Source organism: Schistocerca serialis, chromosome 2 (assembly GCF_023864345.2).
Source record: "Schistocerca serialis cubense isolate TAMUIC-IGC-003099 chromosome 2, iqSchSeri2.2, whole genome shotgun sequence".
Lineage (NCBI taxonomy): Eukaryota > Metazoa > Arthropoda > Insecta > Orthoptera > Acrididae > Schistocerca > Schistocerca serialis.
This window is the reverse complement of record NC_064639.1, coordinates 853,817,098-853,841,785: the sequence shown is the minus strand read 5'-3', so window position 1 is coordinate 853,841,785 and position 24,688 is coordinate 853,817,098. Positions and strand designations below refer to the sequence as shown.

Below are 24,688 nucleotides of genomic sequence, written 5' to 3'. Positions count from 1 at the left end.
CCTTCCCTTCTTTGCTTAGAACTGGGTTTCCATCTGAGATCTTGATATTCATACAAGTGGTTCTCTTTTCTCCAAAGGTCTCGTTAATTTTCCTGTAGGCAGTATCTATCTTACCCCCAGTGAGATAAGCCTCTACATCCTTACATTTGTCCTCTAGCCATCCCTGCTTAGCCATTTTGCACTTCCTGTCAATCACATTTTTGAGACGTTTGTATTCCTTTTTGCCTGCTTCATTTACTGCATTTTTATATTTTCTCTTTTTATCAATTAAATTCAATATTTCTTCTGTTACCCAAGGATTTCTACTAGCCCTCGTCTTTTGACCTACTTGATCCTCTGCTGCCTTCACTACTTCATCCCTCAGAGCTACCCATTCTTTTTCTACTGTATTTCTTTCCCCCATTCGTGTCAATTGTTCCCTTATGCTCTCCCAGAAACTCTGTACTACCTCTGGTTCTTTCAGTTTATCCAGGTCCCATCTCCTTAAATTCCCACCTTTTTGCAGTTTCTTCAGTTTTAATCTACAGTTCATAACCAATACATTGTAGTCAGAGTTCACATCTGCCCCTGGAAATGTTTTACAATTTAAAACCTAGTTCCTAAATCTCTGTCTTACCATTATATAATCTATCTGATACCTTTTAGTATCTCCAGGATTCTTCCATGTATACAACTTTCTTTTATGATTCTTGAACCAAGTGTTAGCTATGATTAAGTTATGCTCTGTGCAAAATTCTACCAGACAGCTTCCTCTTTCATTTCTTACCCCCAATCCATATTCATCTACTATGTTTCCTTCTCTCCCTTTTCCTACTCTCGAATTCCAGTCACCCATGACTATTAAATTTTCGTCTCCCTTCACAACCTGAATAATTTCTTTTATCTCATCATACATTTGATCAATTTCTTCATCATCTGCAGAGCTAGTTGGCATATAAACTTGTACTACTGTAGTAGGCATGGGCTTCGTGTCTATCTTGGCCACAATAATGCGTTCACTATGCTGCTTGTAGTAGCTTACCCGCAAGCCTATTTTTTTTGTTCATTATTAAACCTACTCATGCATTACCCCTATTTGATTTTGTATTTATAGCCCTGTATTCACTGACCAAAAGTCTTGTTCCTCCTGCCACCGAACTTCACTAATTCCCACTATATCTAACTTTAACCTATCCATTTCCCTCTTTAATTTTTATAACCTACCTGACCAATTAAGGGATCTGACATACCATGCTCCGATCCATAGAACGCCGTTTTCTTTCTCCTGAAAATGACATCCTCCTGAGTAGCCCCGCCTGGAGATCCAAATGGGGAACTATTTTACCTCCGGAATATTTTACCCAAGAGGACGCCATCATGATTTAACCATACAGTAAAGCTGCATGCCCTCGGGAAAAATTACGGCTGTAGTTTCCCCTTGCTTTCAGCCATTCGGAGTACCAGCACAGCAAGGCCATTTTGGTTAGTGTTACAAGGCCAGATCAGTCAATTGTCCAGACTGTTGCCCCTGCGACTACTGAAAAGGCTGCTGCCCCTCTTCAGGAACCACACGTTTGTCTGGCCTCTCAACAGATACCCTTCCATTGTGGTTGCACCTACGGTATGGCCATCTGTATCGCTGAGGCAAGCAAGCCTCCCCACCGACGACAAGGTCCATGGTTCATGGAGGGGGCACACAAACAGTGACTGTGGATAAATTCAGCTTACCAGAAAAATTTAATACCTTGGAACCAGTGCAGGTAGAGGTGATATCAGGCCATGTAAGAACATACTGATAACACCGAGTGGACAACAGACTGATAATACTGAATGGAGAGAGCTGAAGATTTTTCTGGTTCACCGTTTAATTATTAATATCACTCAAGACAGTGAGTTTTTTTAAAGTTGGAGCCATTACTTTCAAACTTGTCCAGCATGTAGGGACATCAACTGTCAATTCGGTCAAAGAATTGGCATCCAAACAGGCCATGTAATGTAAACTTCAGACAGCTGATCCACACCACTGGCCTGAGACCACAAAAACTGTTAGCTTCTTCTATTTATGTTGGCTACTAGCACCACTTCGCCTCCCATGAAAGGATACTGCAGAGTGCCGTCCAAGGTAACAAAAGCACCAAGAACTGATCTCCAGACCTCTGTTTAATGCAGTTGCTTCAAGATGTTACAAACGTTGCTTCATGAGCAGACACAACATGATAGTTACTACCATCTTATAACATGCCTGTCTCTCCATCACCTTGGATGCAGCGACATTTACAGAGCAGATAGCAATTGAGTTACACGATAGGCAGTCGAGAACTTGCAGCAACTATGGTAGACGCTACCATGCAGTCACACTGAATGCTTCGCTTGCATTCGGCACTGCGAGTCATCAGCAGTAATGCAGTAAGCTTCAACTTGTCGCCCTTGTTTCTGGTATCAAATGTTGATTTCCATCGTTTGCATTTCTAATTTTCACTATACAACTCTCACAGTTTGATTTCACGGTCTTTACTGAGCTTCTTAATGTGCTTGTCATGTATAATACCTGGCCTACAGCAGGAAGGCAGCAAATTGATTGTAATTGTGAGCAGAGAAATGTAACTGCATAACAGTGCTACCTTAATTTATGTTCCTTTAGATTTGTAACATATTTTCATGTTTAACTTCACTGAAGGCCATTCACTTGTTACAGATTTCCCCCATCCCTTCTTTATTAATTATATCACTGACTTAATGACAAACCTGTGCAAGGTAGTGAAGAAGACAGACGCCTTTGCAGTCCAGGGAAGGAAGATCGGCAGGTGAGTGACACTCTCACTATCTGATTGAAAAGGACTGTTAGGTTACCCTTCACTCTTTTTTTAATCTCAGTCATCACTAGCATGACAACAGCCCTGGTGACTGTAACAATCCATTGCGACAAAGTGATAAAAACTCCAGTCACTACAAACTGAAATAGAATATGAAATGCAGAAAATAATTTTGAAAACATTGAATCAAATTTTTAAAACAATGGTGGGTGATACAGCTTTTTGTTATATAAAGATTCAGCACAGTAAAAACCACCTTCATTAGAAGCGTTCCTTCATTGGTTGCTTGTGCTATTGAATGCAGTCAAATGCATCGCTTGAGCTTCCATGGGAATTATGTAGCCTTCTCATTTATTCTGTATTAAAGCATATCATTCCGAATAAGTGTAAAGACTCTCTTTTTAATTTTCACCTAAAAGTCTTCTTTGATAAGTGGGTAATTTGGCAAATGAAATACAAGTGTCTATGTGCTGCTTGTATTCTTTTGCCATTCCTTTCACTTAGGATGCTTTGCCTGTAGGCCAACTGACGGAGTTGATAAAAATCCTTTAATACAATGTCAAGCTTCACTATATTATTTGGTTCCTCGAAGATCCTCTGACAATTCTGTTGTGTTCCTGGCAGATACAAATTTCAGTTATCATTTCTAACATTTTCGAAGGTGCATTTTGCATCAGAAACAAAGCAGTTGGGAAATATTTATCCACATTTCTGTGCGAGCCATTGTAACATGCAGTTACCTGCATTGATTCACCAGCGTAGATTTCACTTATTGCTTCGCAAAACTCTTCTAGACAGCATAACATCCAGCACAGGCAGAAAAAGTCTCAGCTTTGTATTTGCATAACTATCATGAGAATCACAACCCATTGTTTCTTCCACTCTACAGGGACTGGCTGCTAGCTCTCTTTCTCCCCTCTGCCTCATCATAGCACCCATCATTGCCATATCATCATTACCACCACCACAACCACAACCATCACCACCACCACAGATGTCAGTTATCATCAATGTTAAAATCATTATCATGATGCTTGCCAACATCAGTTCTACTCGTACACAGGGCTTTGTATTTCTTCCTAATCACTGGAGCTATTAAAAAAAGAAAAAGAAAAAAAAAACACTTAGTTGTCATGAGTTTTGTGTTTCTCTCTATTTTTAGACTATCATCAGAAATTATGGAAATCCATTAAAACAACCCCAACAACTCTTATGACAATACTAAAATAAAAACAAAATTATATTCATAGTGGAAGTGATTTTTAACTGTACATTAGAGAACAGAGACTGAAGTCCTTGAAACAAAAGATTATTTATATCAATGTAATAAGTAAAGCTCTCACCATGGTGGGGGATAAAATTTTGAAAACATAGTTAGCGATCTCCAATAAAGAAAAATATTTTTTGCGATCAAGACTGTTTTAAATTTTAATTTTAATGGTGGGGGATACTTAAACGGTGGACACACACATAAGAACGAACTGGAATATAGCATCTCTGGTTGTAAGCTTTGTATTATTTCTCAAAAAACAGAGATAATGTAGATTAAAATTTATTCCAATCCATTGCGGAACGGTGGTACAGCAACATTCTATTGCAATTAATATTAAAAGAATGTCCTAGATTGCAAAATGCTCTTTATTGGCTCAAAAATTATGTGTTTCACCCAGGTAGGGCATCATGAGGTTACCTCATGATGCAGCCCATAGTAAGACCACACTCATAAACTGTAAACATGGCCCTGGAACAAAGTGCTAGTGGCCGATCTGCTCTTACACAAGGTGTACACAGCATGATCTTACTCTGCACTGCTATGACTGGTGACCCACATTGCACAAGATAACCTGCCAAAAAATTTCATTCTGTAAACTAGAACTGTATTTTAATATTAATAATGTAGATTTTCTTTGGCTTGTATTTCAAGCATTTCATATTGTATTTTAAGTCAGTTCAATATCTCTTACACTGTGAATTTAATATCCTGTCATTTTGACTTCATGGAAACCTGTTGCTGGTGCAGGTTTGCAAATGATAAAATTCAGGAATAACAAAAGCTCCAACATAAGAGAAAATTAAAGTCAGCAACATATTTTAATTTAACCAGCCAAACTCCATGAATTTTTTATGAGCCTACCTATTGCACATCAGTTCCACCAAAGACTTGTCATCATCTTTATTAAATTAACTGCTTGTCTTCCATCTAGAATATCAGACCATACAGAAGTTCCCTGAAACCATTACACTATCTTTAAGTGATGATGATACTATAAATTTGTCTTACAAGGGGAGGCCGCCAATTGTGAAATTCAGATTCGATTCATACTGCGCATAATAAAAGCTCATGGCCAGAGGTGTAATGTGGCAAAGCACCAAGATGCACTTCTCAGCCGTTGTCGAGAAAATCGACAGTTAAAAGAAACCGTTGCGGGGAAATACTCTCTACGATTAATAATTCTCTACAGCGTCGTGGCGCAGCGGTAAGCGCTCGGGTTCGTAATCCGAAGGTCGCCGGATCGAATCCCGCGCCATGCAATTTTTTTTTATTATTAGTTTTTTGTAATTCACACACATATATATATATATATAAAGTATTAATGAATTGCTTATGCATGTTGGTGAAGGCGGATCGCTCTCCAATTGTACCGCCTCCATTTTTCCGTTTTTTTTTTTAACAGGGTGTACCAAAGCTCTCCCGTCCGCACTGATTTTCGACAATGTTATAAGTTGTGCTAGGGACCGCATCTACCTTCTTTCGAATTTAGCAGGCAACTATGCTGTTATACAGCGGCTCGTTTCGGCCCATTCAACATCTGTCATTCAAGTGTAACGAGCGAGTAACGGAGCTTATATTTCATACCTGCCACAGCAAATTTGTGTTCGTGGGGTCTCTATTCTAATTCGAACGTTTGACTTACGCTATACGTATTCGTTTCGGAATATCGTTTCTACGTCTTCCGTTAACTATACGTGGATAACATTATGAAGACAATTAATAACATTTGTGAAATACAACTTTGTTTGCGGAAAACATAATGATGTCGCCAGTTTTTCCACGACAAACGACTTTCAACAAGTTATTATATGCATAATTGTTGCAACTGATTGCCGGGAATTATATATATGAATTATAAAAAACAAATACTAAAAAAAAAAAGGTTGCATAGCGCGAGATTCCATCCGGCGACCTTCGGATTATGAACCCGAGCGCTTACCACTGCGCCACGACGCTGTAGAGAATTATTAATCGTAGAGAGTATTTCACCGCAAGGGTTTCTTTTAACTGTCGATTTTCTCGACAACGGTTGAGAAGTGCATCTTGGTGCTTTGCCACATTACACCTCTGGCCATGAGCTTTTATTATGCGCAGTATGAATCGAATCTGAATTTCACAATTGGCGGCCTCCCCTTGTTAGTATTGTTGTTGGACTCTTTAACACTGATACAGAGATGAACACCCAGCATTAACCATCTTGATTTGTTTGGTTTCATGGCTGTACTGTGTATGGTGTGAACTTTTTGCCAGTCGGCAAAACTGTCTGATGGCTTAAACTATGACAAAAATGCACACGCCTTCCTCGTCCAGTTGTGTTTATGTATCAAAAGCTTTTGGACTGTCAACATTATTATTCGCACTCAGTAACTCCCATTTTTCTCAGTTTGCTGCTGTGGTTTTGCTCATGCACAGCTGATGATTCCTGGCAATCATGTTTTGGCTTTCTCTCGGTTTGCCTCTTGTACTTTTATACAGTTTTTGCTGTTGCCCACTCCATTTCCACAGCTACTCACCATTTTCTCAGCGGCTGCCTAGTGGTGCTCCCTAGCCTGGGTGGTGCATTACCAAATTTGTCAACATCTCGGAGGCCCATATCAAATTCTCAAAAACAAACTTAATTTTAGAAAGAAAAGTGAAAGGTACATACAATGAAAAAGTTATTACTTGATATTATTTACTTCTTCAAGTACCATTAAAAGAATATATATATATATATCACTACTTACGTCTAGGGAAAAGTTTATTTACTACAAATATGTTTCAAGAGTTTCCACGAGACAAATAAAATAATGGTGTTATTACCTTTTTCATTGAAAGCACCACTGGCTATTAGGTTTTCAAAATCACTTAATTTGAGATCATTACGTTTTCTCCCATTTTTGTAAAGCTCAATCATTGTCCTAGTAATCACATTACTTCCAGTGTTGGACAGAAATATGAAAATTGCATTCCTGAAATGTAAAATCAGATTAACCTTAATACAGAATATAATCACTAGCACACAGAAGACCATTTTACTGGTGAAAAATTTGCAAAGCATCATTTACCATGACAATATGAAAACTGGCACGTAAACAGGTGATGGAATTTTAAGAATCCATTCAAATACCAGGGTTAAATAATTATTTATTACAGAACAAGATGGGATTAAATGACGAAATTTGTATATGTGACAATATGCCACCAAAAATTATGAATCAGTAATATACAATGATAATTTAAGACATACCACTGACTTGAATATAGAATCACTGAAGTATCAAATGCTTTAAAAAAATTACTGTTACACTTCAGATCAAGCTTAATTCAGAATATAATCACTGCCACACAAAAGACCATTTTACTTGCAAAATATTTGTAAAGCATCATTCACCATGACACAGATGTGAAAACTGGTACATGAACAGGTCATGGAAAGTTTGAGTATCCATTCAGTACCAGGGATAAATGATTTTCTTTTTACAGTAAATGATGGGATTTGATGGTGAATTTTGTACAGGTGATGAAACACCATGCCATGACAAGACTTGTTCTGGCTTGTGCCACTTCACAAGGAAATCCTGGCTTATGTTGTGCTAAGACATTATCGTAGAGTACTTAGATTTTAAGGTCACTTGTGTCGAGATAATATCTAGATTCTGTGGTGAACACTACTTGATGGCATCTCCTAAATGTCCCAATTACAACAGACGTGCCAAACTAATTTCTAATGTATGTGTGTGTGTGTGTGTGTGTGTGTGTGTGTGTGTGTGTGAGTGAGAGAGAGAGAGAGAGAGAGAGAGAGAGAGAGAGAGAGAGAGAAAAGGGGTCGTCACGTACGGGTGATGAAGCAAAGAGCACTAAGGTTTTGCCTGTAGTTGGACTGAAGTTGATGAATATAAGAAGTCCCAAAACTGGAACTAAGCAAAAACATTCAAGTGCTGGGTTCCCAAATAGAGTTATGGGTCAACATGAACTGTGGTACAATGACAGAAAAGCATGATCCCATTTTCTTGGGGGGAAAATTGAAAGTCATGGGAAAGGGTCCACATGGAGCTCCTTCAGCTGGCTCCTTGAAACTGGCTTTCAGCCAAGCTACAGATTGGAAACTCCATAAAACACAAAAGTTGTTGACCTAAGGCACAGGGATATCCACTGGTCTGACAGAGGTAACTAGCCCATTGATACGCATTAGGAAGTGTGTAACACTCTCAGCACGGTGCCAACTGCTGTTTGAGTGTAGAACCAATGCCAACACTTAATGGAACTGATCTCTAACTCATTCCATGATGATTAAGCTTATCATGAAGAACTGAATGGATAGTTATAACACTAACAGGATGTAAAATAGTAATCTTCATAACTTCTGTGTACCTGTCTTCACAAATAAGGACATTTATGTGAATTTGCAGTGCAATGGTGGTGTCTCCATCTAGATGTCAGGTGCAGTGGACATTGGTGATCCTAATATGGCCTACCCTGAACCATTCAGTCATCTTTCACATGTTTTCATCACAAACATTTTCCAGTATACTGTTTCAAAATAATGGGAGAAGAAAGAAAGGAGGCCGAGTTGCTTTTTGGTGGTAATCTACATATGATTTTATTGACCAGTATTATCAAATCAGGTCAAAGCTCCTGCCATGATGTAGCAGTGATCCTAGAATCTATGACGTCTGAGATGATACAAGGAAACAGGATCTATTTTGCTTGTACTAGTGGGATTTGAGTTTGTTTCAGAAAAGACCTTACACTTTTAGTGTTCTGTAGTGGGTGGGCAGTACATATGGCATAGCAGCAATTGAATGCATTCCAGATAGGCAAGATGGCAGGTGAGCTGAGCTTGCAGTATAGAATTTAAGACTATCACAATAGTGGAGTTATTGTTCCAGACTAAAAACAAGCACAGATTTTAAAAGGTGCTGCCTTGCGATTCCCAGTTCTCATGTCAAATTTTGTTCATATGTGGTGCCGCCTGCGTCACATCTTAAAGTGAAAAGGCAACTGTGGCTTTCTCAGGAAGGGAGCATTATCTACATTCAACTGAAAGTGCAAACATGTAGCACAGATGAGATTTTCAATTCACTAAAGACTAAATGAAAGGCAAAGCAAAAATCTGCAGAATGCTTTTTTTTTTTATCAGTTTCCTGTCACTCTATGCCAATGTAGGTTCCACGTATGATTTTCAACATTTCATGTTCCTTAATGTTGCAATGCTTGCACAACCCATTTGAACAGGTTGTTGAAGAATATATCAACAGTGTCTTGATTTCCTTGACAATTATAGAGTAGCGAACAAGTCCACCTGGTTCTCTGAACTGTACAGGACTTCCACACTGAGTTTGTTATTCTACACCTGTTGATTTGTTATGGTATCTAAGTCACAAGTGATGCTTAAGCTCTGTCAACCATGTGTTAATAGCTCTGTTCTTTTTTTCCTCATTGATTTAAAGTTATCCTGGTATGTACAGTGAATTAACAGAAGCCTATAGAGATTCAACTGACTTCATTCTTTGCTGGTGGTGTGACTGTCTTAATGCCCACTTGGGTGATGTGAAAGGGCTATTTTTTTCCAAATGTTTGGTGACCTTTACCAAATACTGTACCAGTGCAATGTTCTTCGCTCCATTGTCATAATTCTATGATAACGCTGTTAACATAGTCATTTGTATCTGAGTGTGGTATGCGTCTTCGGCAATTTTGAGAACAAATTTTGTGTGTTTCTGATCTGGTGAGCCCTATTAGTTGACATAGAAAATGCCTGAATCGCTTTCTCGAGTATTTGTCTATACTTTTGAGAACAAAATATTTTTTTTTTTTTTTGGCTCTAGAACATTAATAAAATTCTGTGGTTCATATAATATGGAAGGGAGGAATATGCTTTTCCAGGTTGCAAGTGATCAAAAAACGTCAAATCACTTCGGATGAACAAAAGGGAAGATAATTTGCTTCAGTTTCAACAATATCTAAAGGTACACCTTCATCTGTACTGATGACAACAGCCTCTTTAACAGGACAGTGTGGCCATTACCCACATATCTGGCGATAGTGGACACTTTCCGCATAACATTTCTGCAGAAATTGTAGCTACTTATCTTGCCACATAGTATCATTCAGCATTACAAATTAAATATGCAGATGGACTTTTCCACATACATGAAATATATAAATATTTTACAGTATTTCCAATAAAATTTCAATTATTATATTAAATGCAATGAGCACATTACCTAAAATCAACGTGATCAAACCATCCGTGATGGTCAAGATAAGGCTTCATAGAATCAAAAACGCCAGGTGGCATTTTGTCAACTTCATCAAAAACGAACATTGATGTAGAACACCGGCTCACATTCCCTCTAATCCAAGTTTTCAGTTGGTGCTGGAAATAATGAAAACTGAACAATGTAAATGGTCAATAAATTAAAATTTCACAACGTCTTTGCAGGCTTCCCATCGAGATTATGTCTTAAAGTAAGAGTGTTGAACTGCATCTAAGACAGGTTATTTAAAATAGTAATACTTGAACAAAAACAACTTTAAACAGATAAACTATGCAAATAAGAATGTTTTAAAGACTTGGAATGGTTTGCATGATGCGATTACATAGTATTTTCAAGCTTTTTTTTCTTTCTAGAACTGTAATTAATTACTTTATGCAATTTGAGTGTTTTAACTATCAACATAAAAAAAAATATTATAAATTCCCAAGATTTACTGATACAGAGTTAAAAAAGCAAAGCATAAACAAAAACTCACTTGTTGCTGGTTTCTTATCTATAGCAGTGCAAATGGCCATTTTTCTAACAGTCATTGTGACACATTATACAATAAGGAGATCACACACACAGGGCATGATCTGGATGTGATCTCCTTTACTGCTGTACACATCATCAGAATGATTGTTTTTATTAATTTAATGTTTCTTGAATGATCCAGCTCCTCAGCTCATGTATATGGTCAACAGTTTGCCACGCGTTTTTTTCTACGAAAGTGTAATTATAACTGTAAACTGACTTGTTTCACATCATACCAGGAGATCACAATTAAGATTCATAGAACATGAAAAAACTAACTAACTAACTAAAGCATAATCATACACTGCCTAAATCTAGTAACAAATCTAGTGAAATAGTTATACAGAGTGTCCCAGGAGGAATAATCAGTATTTGGCGATACGGCAGGAATGGTCATTTGAAGCAAAAAACCTTCCTACAGATATATGCCCTATTCTGAATGACTCTGAGATAGAAAAAATTTCATGCATTTTGTTATTTATTTCCTGCTTTGGTCAACACACTGTCACATTTGCACATGTATAACAGTTAGTTAACATTACAATAAGTATTTTACAAAGTATCAATTGAAAAATACATATTTTTAACACATTCAACTTTAAGCGTTATCGTACACGTCACATAACAATTATTGTACAGTTCACAATAAATGTTCGGTTGTTCCACCGTCAACTTCAATGCATTTGTGCACTCTTGGGATAACATGTTGCTTGTCTGAGTGACTTTTCATGTTTCCTAATAAGGACAGAAGTGTCCGTGATGTGACCAAACAGTTTATCTCACACATTCCACTTTCATTTGCACATAGCACCCTTCATTCAACCACATAAACAAAAATCTACTGACATTACATTCCAGAAATTTTTGTGACCAGTTAGTTATAGTACCACCACAAATCCAGAGATCAGGTAAAATGCAGCTGAGACATTCCCTCCCACATCTGGTAAAACGTGTTCATCTCGGAAACCATTCAGAATACGGCACATCTAAATATGACGTTATTTGCTTCAAATGCCAGTTCCTGTCATTTCCATAAATATCATTCCTCTTGGGACACCCTCAAACTTTAGAAGTGGAAGGTCAGCTATATGCAAACACACGAAAATAAAGACCAAATAAAGGAATGGTAATTACGGAAAAATAAAAAGCTCAATATATTAACAAAAAAATTTAATAGTTGTTCATCCTTGAATTCATGTTTAGCATCTCAAAGAATGAGTGAGAAGTCAAGGTACATAAGGAGAAAAGAGAGAGGATTGTTGTCAGAACTAAATCTGCACAATCTATTTGGAAACCACTGTAACTAATATGACATCCGTCTGATTTTGCATAACTTCTGTGTGAGTACTTTCTACATTTTCATCAGCAGTTTATCATAAGTGTTCTTTCCAAGAATAATGACAATATTATGAAAAGAACAATTGTTACTCACCACATAGCTGAGATGTTGAGTCGCAGATGGGAACAACAAAAAGACAGTCAAACAAGCAAGCTTTCTGCCAGAAAGGCCTTCATACGAATTAGAAAAAAAAAAAAACACACACACACACACACACACACACACACACGACCACAGTCTCTGGCTGCTGAGGCCAGATTGCAAGCAGCAGCAGCACGTGATGGGAGAAGCAATATGGATGGTGGAGGTAACGAGGAGGCTGGGGCGCGAAGGAGGAGTGTTAGCTGGGTAGGGGTGGGTGATGGGTAAGTGCTGCTTGTGGGAACATAAACGGATGAAGTGGAGAGAGGGTAGGGCAGCTACAGTCAAGTGGTTAGACGGAGGGGGAAGGGGGCAGTGAAAAAGGAGAGAAGCAGAGGTGCGGCAATGGAATAGAGGGCTGGGTAGTGCTGGAGTGAGAAAAGGGAAGGGAGCAGGTGGGTGTAGGAAATGATTAAAGGTGGTTTTTTTTTTTTTTTTTTTTGTGGGGTTTAAGGGCGCTCAACTACTGCTGAGGTCATTAGCGCCCAGTCACCGTTGTTAGAGCACATGGAATCTAGTAAAACTCAAGGGGAGGGGGGGACAGCAGAAAGACCTGACAAAGATGCAGATAAAATAAGTAAAAAGGTTAGATGTCTTTGGACAAGCCAGTCAAAGTTATAAAACGCAGAACACAAGCAGCTGCTCGAGCGTCATCAGCTAAAATATCCGGTAAAGTAGACGGCAGGGACAGGACAACACGAGATTGACTAAAGCGGGGACACGACAATAAAACATGGCGCACTGTTAAAGCCTGACCACAAGGGCACTGCGGGGCTGGGTCACCGGAGAGCAGGTAGCAGTGGCTAAACCGGCAATGCCCAATCCGCAACCTGGTCAGAAGGACCTCCTCTTGCCGAGATGGTCGGGAGGAGGTTGTCCAAGCAGTTGGGAGCGGTTTTACTGCCCGGAGCTTGTTTCCTTGGAGGGATGACCAAGCATCCCACCACAACGACACAAGCCTCTTACAAACATCCCCACGAACGTCAGATGACGGGACACAATGGGAGGCTGGCCGAGGCAGGAGGACTGCAGCCTTGGCTGCAGCATCCGCAGCCTCATCCCCAGGCACTCCTACATGTCCGGGAACCCACAGAAAGCTGACAGGAGAACCATTATCAGCGAAAGAATGGAGGGACTGCTGTATCCGTTGAATCAAGGGATGGACCGGATAGGGAGCTCCAATGCTTTGAAGAGCACTGAGTGAGTCAGAGCAGAGTACATACGATGAATGGCGGTGGCGGCGGGCATACTGAACGGCCTGATGGAGAGCAAAAAGCTCGGCCGTAAAGCTCGAACATTGGTCAAGGGAGCCAGTATTTAAAGGTGGCGGCCCCGATGACAAAGGCACAGCCGACACCATCGTCAGTTTTGGAGCCATCTGTGTAAATAAAGGTGTGACCGGCAAGTCAAGCACGAAGTTCGACAAACCGTGAGCAATACACTGCAGCCGGAGTACCCTCCTTCGGGAGTGAGCTGAGGTCGAGATAAATATGAACCGGAGCCTGGAGCCAAGGTGGTGTCGGGCTCTCACCCTCTCTGAAGGTGGTAGGGAGGGCAAAATCCAATTGTCGAAGCAGGCGACGGAAGCGGACTCCGGGGGGCAGCAGGGCAGACATATACAACCCGTACTGACGGACGAGAGAATCGGCGAAGAAGGGCTGGTAAGAGGGGTGGTCGGGCATAGACAACAGCCGGCAGGCATACCGACACAGCAGTACGTCGCGCCGGTAGGTCAATGGTAATTCAGCAGCTTCAGCATAAAGACTCTCGACAGGACTAGTGTAGAAGGCTCCGGTCGCAAGACGTGACCCCCGATGGTGGATGGAGTTGAGACGGCGTAAGAGGGATGGCCGAGCAGACGAGTAGACGAAGCTCCCATAATCCAGCTTCGATCGGACTATGGATCGATACAAGCGAAGCAGGACAGTGGGATCTGCACCCCAAGATGAACCACTAAGAACTCTGAGGACATTAAGGGAACGTGTACAACGGGCCGCCAAATAAGAGACATGCGGAGACCAACACAGTTTCCTGTCCAACGTGAGCCCTAGAAACTTAGTTGTTTCCACGAATGGGAGAACAACGGGACCGAGATGTAAGGATTGCGGAAGGAACGCTTTATATCGCCAAAAGTTGATACAAACCGTCTTCTCTTCAGAGAACCGGAAGCCATTTGCCACGCTCCATGAGTATAGGCTGTCTAGACAACGCTGAAGGCAGCGCTCCAGGAGGCATGTTCTCTGGGCACTGCAGTAGATCGCGAAGTCATCGACAAAGAGAGAGCCTGAGACATTAGGTGGAATGCAATCCATAATTGGATTGATCGCGATGGCAAAAAGGGCGACGCTCAAGACGGAGCCCTGAGGCACTCCGTTCTCCTGGAGGAAGGCGTCGGACAATACAGAACCCACACGTACCCTAAACTTTCGATCCGTTAAAAAGGAATCAATAAAAAGGGGCAGGCGACCGCGTAGGCCCCACCTGTGCATAGTGCGGAGGATACCTCCTCTCCAACAGGTATCATAAGCCTTCTCCAAATCGAAGAACACGGCTACCGTTTGGCGCCTTCGCAAAAAGTTGTTCATGATGAATGTTGACAAGGTCACAAGGTGGTCAACAGCGGAGCGGCGGCGACGAAAGCCGCATTGGACATTGGTAAGCAGCCGTCAAGATTCAAGAATCCAAACTAACCGAGCATGAACCATGCGCTCCATCACCTTACAGACACAGCTTGTAAGAGAAATGGGGCGGTAACTAGAAGGAAGGTGTCTATCCTTCCCGGGTTTGGGTATAGGAACAACAACGGCGTCACGCCAACGCATGGGGACCTGACCTTTGGTCCAGACACGATTGTAGGTATGAAGAAGGAAGCTTTTGCCCACCGGAGAAAGGTGTGCCAGCATCTGAACGTGAATGGCATCTGGCCCCGGAGCAGAGGACCGGGACAGTGCAAGCGCACGTTCGAGTTCCCGCATAGTAAAGGGGGCATTATAAGTTTCCAGATTCAGCGAGTGGAAGGAAGGTCGCCGAGCCTCTTCTGCCTCTTTCCTGGGAAGGAAGTCAGGGTGGTAATGGGTGGAGCTTGAAACCTCCGCGAAAAAGTGGCCGAAGGCGTTGGAGACAGCCACAGGATCAACGAGGACCTCATTACCTGAGGTCAGGCCAGGTACCGAGGAGTGGGCCTTAATGCCCGACAGCCGGCACAGGCCACCCCATACGACAGAAGAGGAAGTAAAACTGTTAAAGGAGCTGGTGAAAGAGGGCCAATAAGCTTTTTTGCTGTCTTTGATGACTCTATGGCATTGCGCTCGGAGTCGTTTGTATCCAATACAACTCGCCAACGTAGGATGGCGGCGAAAGGTGCGCACAGCACGTCGTCGAGCACGGATAGCGTCTCTACAAGCCTCGTTCCACAGGGGACGGAAACGCGACGTGAAGAAGAGGTAGTACGAGGAATGGAACGTTCGGCAGCATTGATGATATCAGCCGTGAGGTATTCGACCTGACTGTCACAACTGAGAAAATCGTGGTCCAGAAAGGTCGCCAGGGAGGAGTAAAGTCCCCAGTGAGCTTTCGGTATGTTCCAGCTCGAAGGACGTGGGGATGGGGTGTGGTGCAGGAGACGAACGACACAGGGGAAGTGGTCGCTCAAATAGGTGTCAGAAAGGACATACCACTCGAACCGACGGGCAAGAGTGGTAGAACAGATCGAGAGGTCCAAGTGGGAGTAGGTATGAGTAGAGTCCGAGAGGAAAGTCGGGGCGCCGGTATTGAGGCAGACAAGACTGAGATGGTCGAAGACATCCGCCAAGAGTGAGCCTCTTTGACAGGATGCAGGAGAGCCCCAAAGGGGATGATGGGCATTGAAGTCGCCAAACAATAAAAACGGCGGGGGAAGCTGAACGATCAGGTGCATCATGTCAGCCCGACTAACAGCAGATGACGATGGAGAGTAGATGGTACAAACTGAAAAAGTAAAAGCAGAAAGAGTAATTCGGACAGCTATTGCTTGGAGTGGGGTGGTCAATGGGATGGGATGGTAATAGACATCGTCCCGAACGAGCAACATGACCCCACCATGAGCTGGGATACCGTCCACAGGGGTGAGGTCATACCGCTCCGAGGTATAGTGGGTAAAGGCAATACGGTCAGTCGGGCGCAACTTGGTTTCCTGGAGACCAAGGACGAGCGGAGAGTGCAGGCGGAGGAGCAGTTGTAATTCCTCCCGATTAGATCGAATAACTCTTATGTTCCAATGTAACAAGGCCATCGCTAGTCAAAAAAGAGGGGGAACGAGACAGGGGAAGAGCTGGTCACTTTGACGGCCGCGGAGGGCCAGGTTTCGAGGGAACAACGCTATAACTGGCGGGAGGCGGATCCTGTTCCATCGAGTCGTCGCCAGCTGCGGCCGCTGTCCCTGGTTGTGTAGGAGGGACAGCATCATTTGCCGACGAGAGGCCAGCTGAGCACCTGGCAGCAGAGCGTCCCGGCGAAACTGAGGACGGCCGGGAGCAGCGACTCACGGATAGAGCGTCAGACGAAACGCGCCGGGGTGGAGAGGGGGATAGAGACTTCTTCTTGGAGGCCTTCTTGGAAGTCCGAGGAGGCACAGGGATGGTGGGCTGGACCCGAAGAAGGTCCTCACGCGCAGGGTCTGTTTTGGAACGCCGGACCTCGGAAGCTGGGGTCCGAAACGTTTCCCCAATGGACGCTTGAGAAGAGGAATGCTTCTCAGGCGGCGGGGGGAGGGGGGGGGGAGGAGGAAGGGTGGCCCCTGGGGCAGAGGGGGCGGGGGCCACGGGGGAGGAGGATTTGGAAGGGAGGGATTTGGGAGGCTGAGGCAGAGACCCCGGATGGGGGGAGGAGGCGGTGGGGGGACAGGATAGGGGTGAGGATACCGCGGAAGAGTGGACACAACTGAGGCAAACGAAGTGGTCAACGGCACGGGATGGAGGCGGTCATACTTCTTCCTGGCCTCAGAATATGAGAGCCGACCCAAAGTTTTGAGTTCTTGTATCTTCTCCTTCTGATATGCGGGGCAGTCTGAGGATCTAGGCGAGTGGATGCCAGGACAATTAACGCACCGAGGTGGTGGGGTGCATGTATGTTCCTCACGAAGAGGACGTCCACAATCGCCACAAATGGGCTCAGCCTCACACCGTGACGACATGTGCCCAAAGCACAAACACCGAAAACAGCGCATAGGAGGTGGGACGTAAGGTCGCACGTCGCACCGGTAGCACATCACCTTTACCTTCTCCGGGAGAACGTCCCCCTCGAAGGCGAGGATAAAGGCCCCTGTGTCAATGCGACGGTCTTTGGGGCCGCGCTGGACTCGCCGGACGAAATGCACGCCTCGGCGCTCCAGGTTGGCCCTGAGCTCCTCATCAGATTGCAGCAGGAGGTCACGATGAAAAATAACCCCCTGCGTCCTATTTAGTGCCAGATGCGGGACAATGGACACTGGGATGTCCCCTAGGCGGTCGCACGCCTGGAGCGCTGCCAACTGTGTGGCGGAGGTGGTCTTTATAAGAACGGACCCCGAACGCATCTTACTGAGAGCCTCGATTTCCCCGAAGATGTCCTCAATGTGCTGAACAAAGAACATGGGCTTGGAGGTGGCGAACGTCCCCCCATTGGTTCGATAACAGACCAAATAGCGGGGGAAGTACTTCGCCCCAAGCCGGCGGGCCTGTCCCTCCTCCCAGGGAGTGGCCAAGGGGGAAAGGGCAGGAGAACCAGAACTAGAAACAGTACCTTTCCTTTTGAAAGACTCGGCCGCAGAGCGACCTGATACGTGTTGACGTTTCATCTGCGAAACGTTCGCCCCGATACCACCCACTCTGACCAGGGGCTCTCCCCACGGGCACCACCCAGCCTCAGCAAGGGCCACCTGGTAGGATGACCGTTGCCGGGAGTCCTGATGCCCCAAGGAGACGGGCATCTACTCCTTGGCCGACGTGGGGAGGGTGCAGCTCAGGTATCGGCAGTACGATACCTGTGTTGTCAGGGGGCTACAACCTAGAGGGTACATGACGACCCCACCATAACGGGCCGGCTACCGTGCTGGATTTCTGGTGCCATGGAAAGTCCATCATGATCGTAGGTGCAGATGGGGACGCACTATGGGCATAACTTGTACCACCCATCAGGCGTTTAGGCCCAATTTGAGGAATAGTGGGTATGCAACAATACCGGTACAATGCTGAGTGCCAAGGTCTTAGTGCACTGAGGACCAGTGGTACACCACGTAAGGCGTCCTTCCCCAAAAGGCTCGTACTTCTGTAGAATTTTGAAAAATGGAGGTCAAACCCCAAGGGGGACCATCACATGGAAGGCCGAAACGGTTGAAACTCCTTTTAGTCGCCTCTTACGACAGGCAGGAATACCTCGGGCCTATTCTTACCCCAGACCCGCAGGGGGTGATTAAAGAAGGTTGAGGCCAGGTGGGTTACAAGAATGTAGGATATATTGCAAGGAGAGTTCCCACCTGCACAATTCAGAAAAAGTTTGTATCATTAGGAAGGGTTCAGAGGGCACACGCTGTGAAGCAGTCATTAAAACTAAGAACATTGTATTGGGCAGGATGCTCGGCAATTGGTGATCCAGCTGTTTCTTGGCCCCACTTCGTCAGGACCATTCATCAGAATAGATAGCTTGTTGATTGTTGTGCCCACGTAGAACACACCACAGTGGTTGCAGATTAGATTGTAGATCACGTGACTGGTTTCACAGATAAGCCTGCCTTTGATGAGGTAGGTAATGCTTGTGACCAGAATGGAGTAGGTGGTGGTGGTGGGAGGATCTATGGAACAGGTCTTGCATCTACTTCTATTATAGGGATATGAGTCATGAGCAAGACGTTGGGACCAGGGGTTGTGTGGAGATGGAGGCGGATATAGTGTAGGTTTGGTGGGCACCGGAATACCACTGTGAGAGGGGTGGGAAGGATAGTGGATACGACATTCCTCATTTCAGTGGAGGTAGTCAAAACTCTGGCAGAGAATGTGAGTCAATTGCTCCAGTCCTGGGTGGTACTGAGTCACAAGGGGAATGCTCCTCTATAGCCAGACGGTAGAACCTTGGAATGTGGTGGTAGACTGGAGAGGTAAGGCACATGAGATCTGTTTCTGTACAAATTTGGGAGAGTAATGATAATAATGATGGCCTCAGTGAGACCCTTGGTATATTTCAAGGACTGCTCGCCACTAAAGATGTGACGGCCATGGCGGGGGGAGTTGGGTGGGGGAGAGGGGGGGGGGGGGGCTAGGCTATATGGAAGGGACTTCTAGGTATAGAATGGGTGGCAGCTGTTGATGTGGAGGTATTGCTGGTGGTTGGTAGGTTTGATGTGGACAGAGGTACTGATGTAGCCACCTCTGAAGTGAAGGTCAACATCAAAGAAGGTTGATGAGCACCAGGTGAAGTGAATGGCAGAAAAGGTGCTGAGGCTCTGGAGGAATGTGGATAAGGTGTCCTCACCCTCGTTCCAGATCACGAAGATGTAATCAATGAATCTGAACCTGATGAGGTGTTTGGGATTCTGGGTGATTAGAGTCTATCGAGATTTGGGAAAGGTAGTGTTCAACAGTGGCAATGCCATCAGCATTAGGTTCAAATGGCTCTGAGCACTATGGGACTTAACATTTGTGGTCATCAGTCCCCTAGAACTTACAACTACTTAAACCTAACTAACCGAAGGACATCACACACATCCATGCCCGAGGCAGGATTCGAACCTGCGACCATAGCAGTCCCGCGGTTCCGGACTGAACGCCTAGAACCACTAGACCACCATGGCTGGCATCGGCATTAGGGATGTTAGTGTAAGGGAGGTGGCACCAACGGTAATAAGCAGGGCAACATGAGGTACAGGAACAGGAACTGTGGAGATTGGTGAAGGAAACTGTTGGTATCTTTTATATAGGAGGGTAGGTTGCGGGTAATGGGCTGAAGGTATTTGTCTATGAGAGGAAAAGTCTCACAGTAGGGGCACAGTAACGTACGACAATGGGATATCCTGTGTGGTCATGTTTATAGATATTATGATGCATGTAGATAGTAGGAGTGCGTAGAGTGGTAGAGGTGAGGAGACAAATAGACTCCTGGAAGATATTCTGGGATAGGGCTAAGGATTTGGAGAGAGACAGGAGATCCTGCTGAATTTCTGGAATGGGGTCACTGTAACAGGGTTTGTAAGTGGATGAATCTGACAACTGGCAGAGTCCTTCTGCCAGGTAATCCTCGCAGTTCAAAACAACAGTGGTGTAGCCTTTGCCAGCATGTAGGATTATGCGGCTGGGATCAGTTGTTAGGTGGGGGATTGGGGTTCTTTCTGCAGATGTAAGGTTAGTTTGCATGTTGCAGGATTTGGGGAATGGTGGTGAGGCAAGGTTCGAGGTTAAGAAATCCTGAAAAGTTAACAGGGAGAGATACATTTGCGCGAGTGTGTTGTGTACGTTGTCTAATTTGGATGAAAGCTTTCATGGCCAAATGCTTACATGTTTGACCATCTTTTTGTTGTGCCTATTTGTGACTCAACATATCCAACATATGATAAGTAGCAATCTATCCGTTTCCTAAAATTGTCATTATTCCAGGCTGGATTTTCCATTGTTTGATTTTGTCAAACAGTGTTTCTTCCATTCCATAACCAAGTGCTTTTTCCTTTGTTACTATTTTATAACACATTACTATACTCAGTGTCCGTTTTCCTTTCTCTTCTTTCCTGTTTTTTACTTTTCACCTTAAAAACTGCACCGCACACTCTACTTATGAGGCACCCTGTATCAACCATCTCGTCCACACACAACACACAGCTACAAGACCATGCTGATTGTTGGTGCAACATCTCATGTCCCACATCACTCCTGCTAATACTCTTACATCTTCAAATTGATCAATCTTCCTCCATAACTCTCCCAAATTTTTGTATCTTATTTTCCTGTGGCATATGAACTTGTGCCTCATCCTACCAAGCCCTCCCAACCCCCCACTCTTTCTCCTCTCTTATTCCAGTTCACCTAATCTAATCAGATCTGCTGTCCCCCTTCCTCACACTTATCTGCTCACAGACCTGCAACCCACATTACAATAGTTTTATTTATTTTTCCTTTGATTTCATTGTGTTTTCACATTGATTTCAGCTGATTTTCCGCTTTCATTATCAGTCTACTCCCTCAGATTTAATCACTTCCCCATACTTCACCCATTTCATTCTCTTCATGATTTTTCTCAAGTAATTTGGTGTATTTTTGTAATTTTTTTCCCCACATATTTTTGCGGATTTTTGCAAATTTTTTCCCATGTACTTCTACATTATTTATGTATTTTAAGTGTTTTTATCCTCCACCATGGATCTTTGTTCCCTCCATCTGCATCAATACAGAAGTGTTTCCTTATCCCTCGACAGAACTCAGTCCTGCATACTGTTCCTGCATTGTTGCTTGGCTCATGGAATCCCCCCAAATGACCTTACCATCGAATTATGTATCTCCAGCTGCAACCCCTCCTCCCACAATGACCTCCATCTGTTCAGATTTTGCCAATCTTTAACCCTCATCAACATAGTCCTGCAAATCCATGTCAATCAGGCCCAAACCTCCTTGCAATACCTCCTCTCCACCTGTAACAGTCTCCCTGCTATGCAATCTCCAATTCCTGGATCCCTCCACGAAGTAAAGCAGCATGCGCAATGCCACCCCTGCTACTCTCACCTTGGACTACCACTATCCGCCACCTTTACAAAAACCTTCAAACCTCTCCCACATCCCCTCATAGATGACGAACCCTGCCTCACAGATCTTCAGTTACTGCACCCTCAAAAACTTCCTCCCACCACCATACAAAATCCAGAACATAAACACATCTGATCCTTTCTTCCAAAAGCCTTAGCTTTACAAAAGCCATTTCAAAAGCCTCACTTACTGCCCCGCTCCCAAATTTAACCATGCAGGACTCGTTAAAGACCTTCTCTCCTTCTCCTGGTCCCTAGAGTGGAAACACTTTTTCACCATCAACCTTAACAGACTCAACCAAAGACCAATGTTGAACCCTGTCTTACTCAAGTTCACTACTCCATCCAATTATGATCCACCCTCTCCATTTACACTAACAGCCCTAGAGCCCATGGCCTTGCCCCTATTGAACGCTACCTTCCCCAACACCCAATAAATTCCAAACCTACAGGCTCTTTCTGGTCACCATGTCCAACTATATCCTCACCCACAATTACTTATCTTTTGAAGGTGTCACCTACAAACACATACGGGGTAAGGCAATGGGCACCCGCATGGCACCATCCTGTGCCAACCCATTCAAAGGCCATCTAGGGGAATCCTTCCTAACCATCCAGAATCCCAAATCCCACACTTGGTTCAGATTCACATCTTCGTGATCTGGATCTAGGATGAGGACACCCTATCCACATTCCTTCAGAACCTGGACACCTTTTCCCCATTTGCTTGACCTGGTCCTTCTCAACCCAAGAAGCCACCTTTCTCAATACTGACCTCCACTTCAAAGATGGCTCCATCAGTACCTCTGTCCATATCAAACCTACCAACCACCCGTAATCACTCAACTTCAACAGCTGTCACCCATTCCGTACCAAGAAATCCCTTCCATATAACCTAGACACCAATGGGCATCGCATCTGTAGTGAAGAGTAGACCCTCTTGAAATATACCAAGGGTCTCATTGGCACCATATTTACCCTCCCAACCTTGTAAAGAAACAGATCTCTTGTGCCGTCTCTCTCCAGTCACCCACCACATCCCAAAGTCCCACCATCTGGCTACAGAGGAGTACTGCCCCCATGACTCAGCACCACCCAGGACTGGAGCGGTTTAATTCTTCGCCAGGGTTTTGGCTACCTTCCCTGAAATGAGTATCCACTATCCTTCCCACCCCTCCCACAGTGGTAATTCGTCGCCCACCAAACCTACACTATATCCTCCTCCATCTCCACACAAGCCGTCCTCCCGACCCCTTGCCTCATAACTCATAAGGCAGAAGAAGAAGGTAGATAGAAATGGGAGAGTGGGAGGGGGAAGGAGGAGGTGGACAGGAAGAATGGGAGGAGGAGGAGCAGATAGACACAGGGGAGAATGGGAGGGGGAGGAGCAGGTGGATAGGGAGGGGGTGAGGATGGAGGAGAAGAGACAGGGATGGGTAGGGGGAGGGGGGAAGGAGACGGACACGGACACAGGGGCAGGGGGGCGAGGAGACGGACACAGACACGGAGAGAGGGGGAGCAAGGAGACGGACACAGACACGGAGAGAGGGGGGGCGAGGAGACGGACACGGACACAGAGAGAGGGGGACAAGGAGAAGCAGACGGAGACGGGGAGCAGGAGATGGAGACAGAAGGGAAAGACAACATGAGCAGAGCAAGTGGGCAGGAGGAGATGGGTAGACAGAGTGATGGGAGGGTGAGGGGAATATGAACCGAAAGAGAGATAGGTAGATGAGGAATATATGGATGGAAGGAAGGATGGGAGGTTGAGGAGGAGATGGATGGAAAGAGAGATGGGACAAGAGGATGAGATGGGTGGAGAGAGGCGGTGAGGGGGAGGCAAAGAAAGACGGAGAGAGGGAGACGGGGAGGAGGATAGGGAGAGGGCGGCACGGACAGCGCGTGAGGGAGAGGGCGGGGGCACGGACAGAGCGGGAGAGGGAGAGGGCGGGGGCACAGACAGAGAGGGAGAGGGAGAGGGCGGGGGCGGGGGCACGGACAGAGAGGGAGAGGGGGGGACGGACAGAGAGGGAGAGGGGGGGACGGGCAGAGAGGGAGAGGGTGGACGGGCAGAGAGGGAGAGGGGTGGACGGGCAGAGAGGGAGAGGGGGGGGACGGGCAGAGAGGGAGAGGGGGGGACGGGCAGAGAGGGAGAGGGGGGGACGGGCAGAGAGGGAGAGGGGGGGACGGGCAGAGAGGGAGAGGGGTGGACGGGCAGAGAGGGAGAGGGGTGGACGGGCAGAGAGGGAGAGGGTGGGGGCACGGACAGAGCGGGAGAGGGAGAGGGTGGACGGGCAGAGAGGGAGAGGGTGGACGGGCAGAGAGGGAGAGGGCGGGGGCACGGACAGAGCGGGAGAGGGAGGGGGCGGGGGCACGGACAGAGCGGGAGAGGGGGGATGGACAGAGAGGGAGAGGGTGGGACGGGCAGAGAGGGAGAGGGGGGGGACGTGCAGAGAGGGAGAGGGGGGGGACGGGCAGAGAGGGAGAGGGGGGGACGGGCAGAGAGGGAGAGGGGGGACGGGCAGAGAGGGAGAGGGGTGGACGGGCAGAGAGGGAGAGGGGTGGACGGGCAGAGAGGGAGAGGGGTGGACGGGCAGAGAGGGAGAGGGGTGGACGGGCAGAGAGGGAGAG

General features: G+C 45.2%; 1 protein-coding gene across 3 annotated transcripts in view; it reads right to left on the bottom strand.

The window, feature by feature from the left end:
- LOC126458151 (torsin-1A-like) overlaps window positions 1-24,688 on the bottom strand; it is an 89,879-nt gene that overhangs the window by 32,082 nt on the left and 33,109 nt on the right. For 2 of the 3 annotated variants that reach the window (XM_050095012.1, XM_050095011.1), the window contains 3 exons: window positions 10,275-10,426; window positions 6,868-7,016; window positions 2,725-2,883 (listed from right to left, as the gene is read on the bottom strand). In XM_050095012.1, coding sequence (XP_049950969.1) covers window positions 2,725-2,883; window positions 6,868-7,016; window positions 10,275-10,426 — 460 coding nt within the window. The remainder of the gene's footprint in view (window positions 1-2,724; window positions 2,884-6,867; window positions 7,017-10,274; window positions 10,427-24,688) is intronic. The other variant, XM_050095013.1, reaches the window with a different exon arrangement.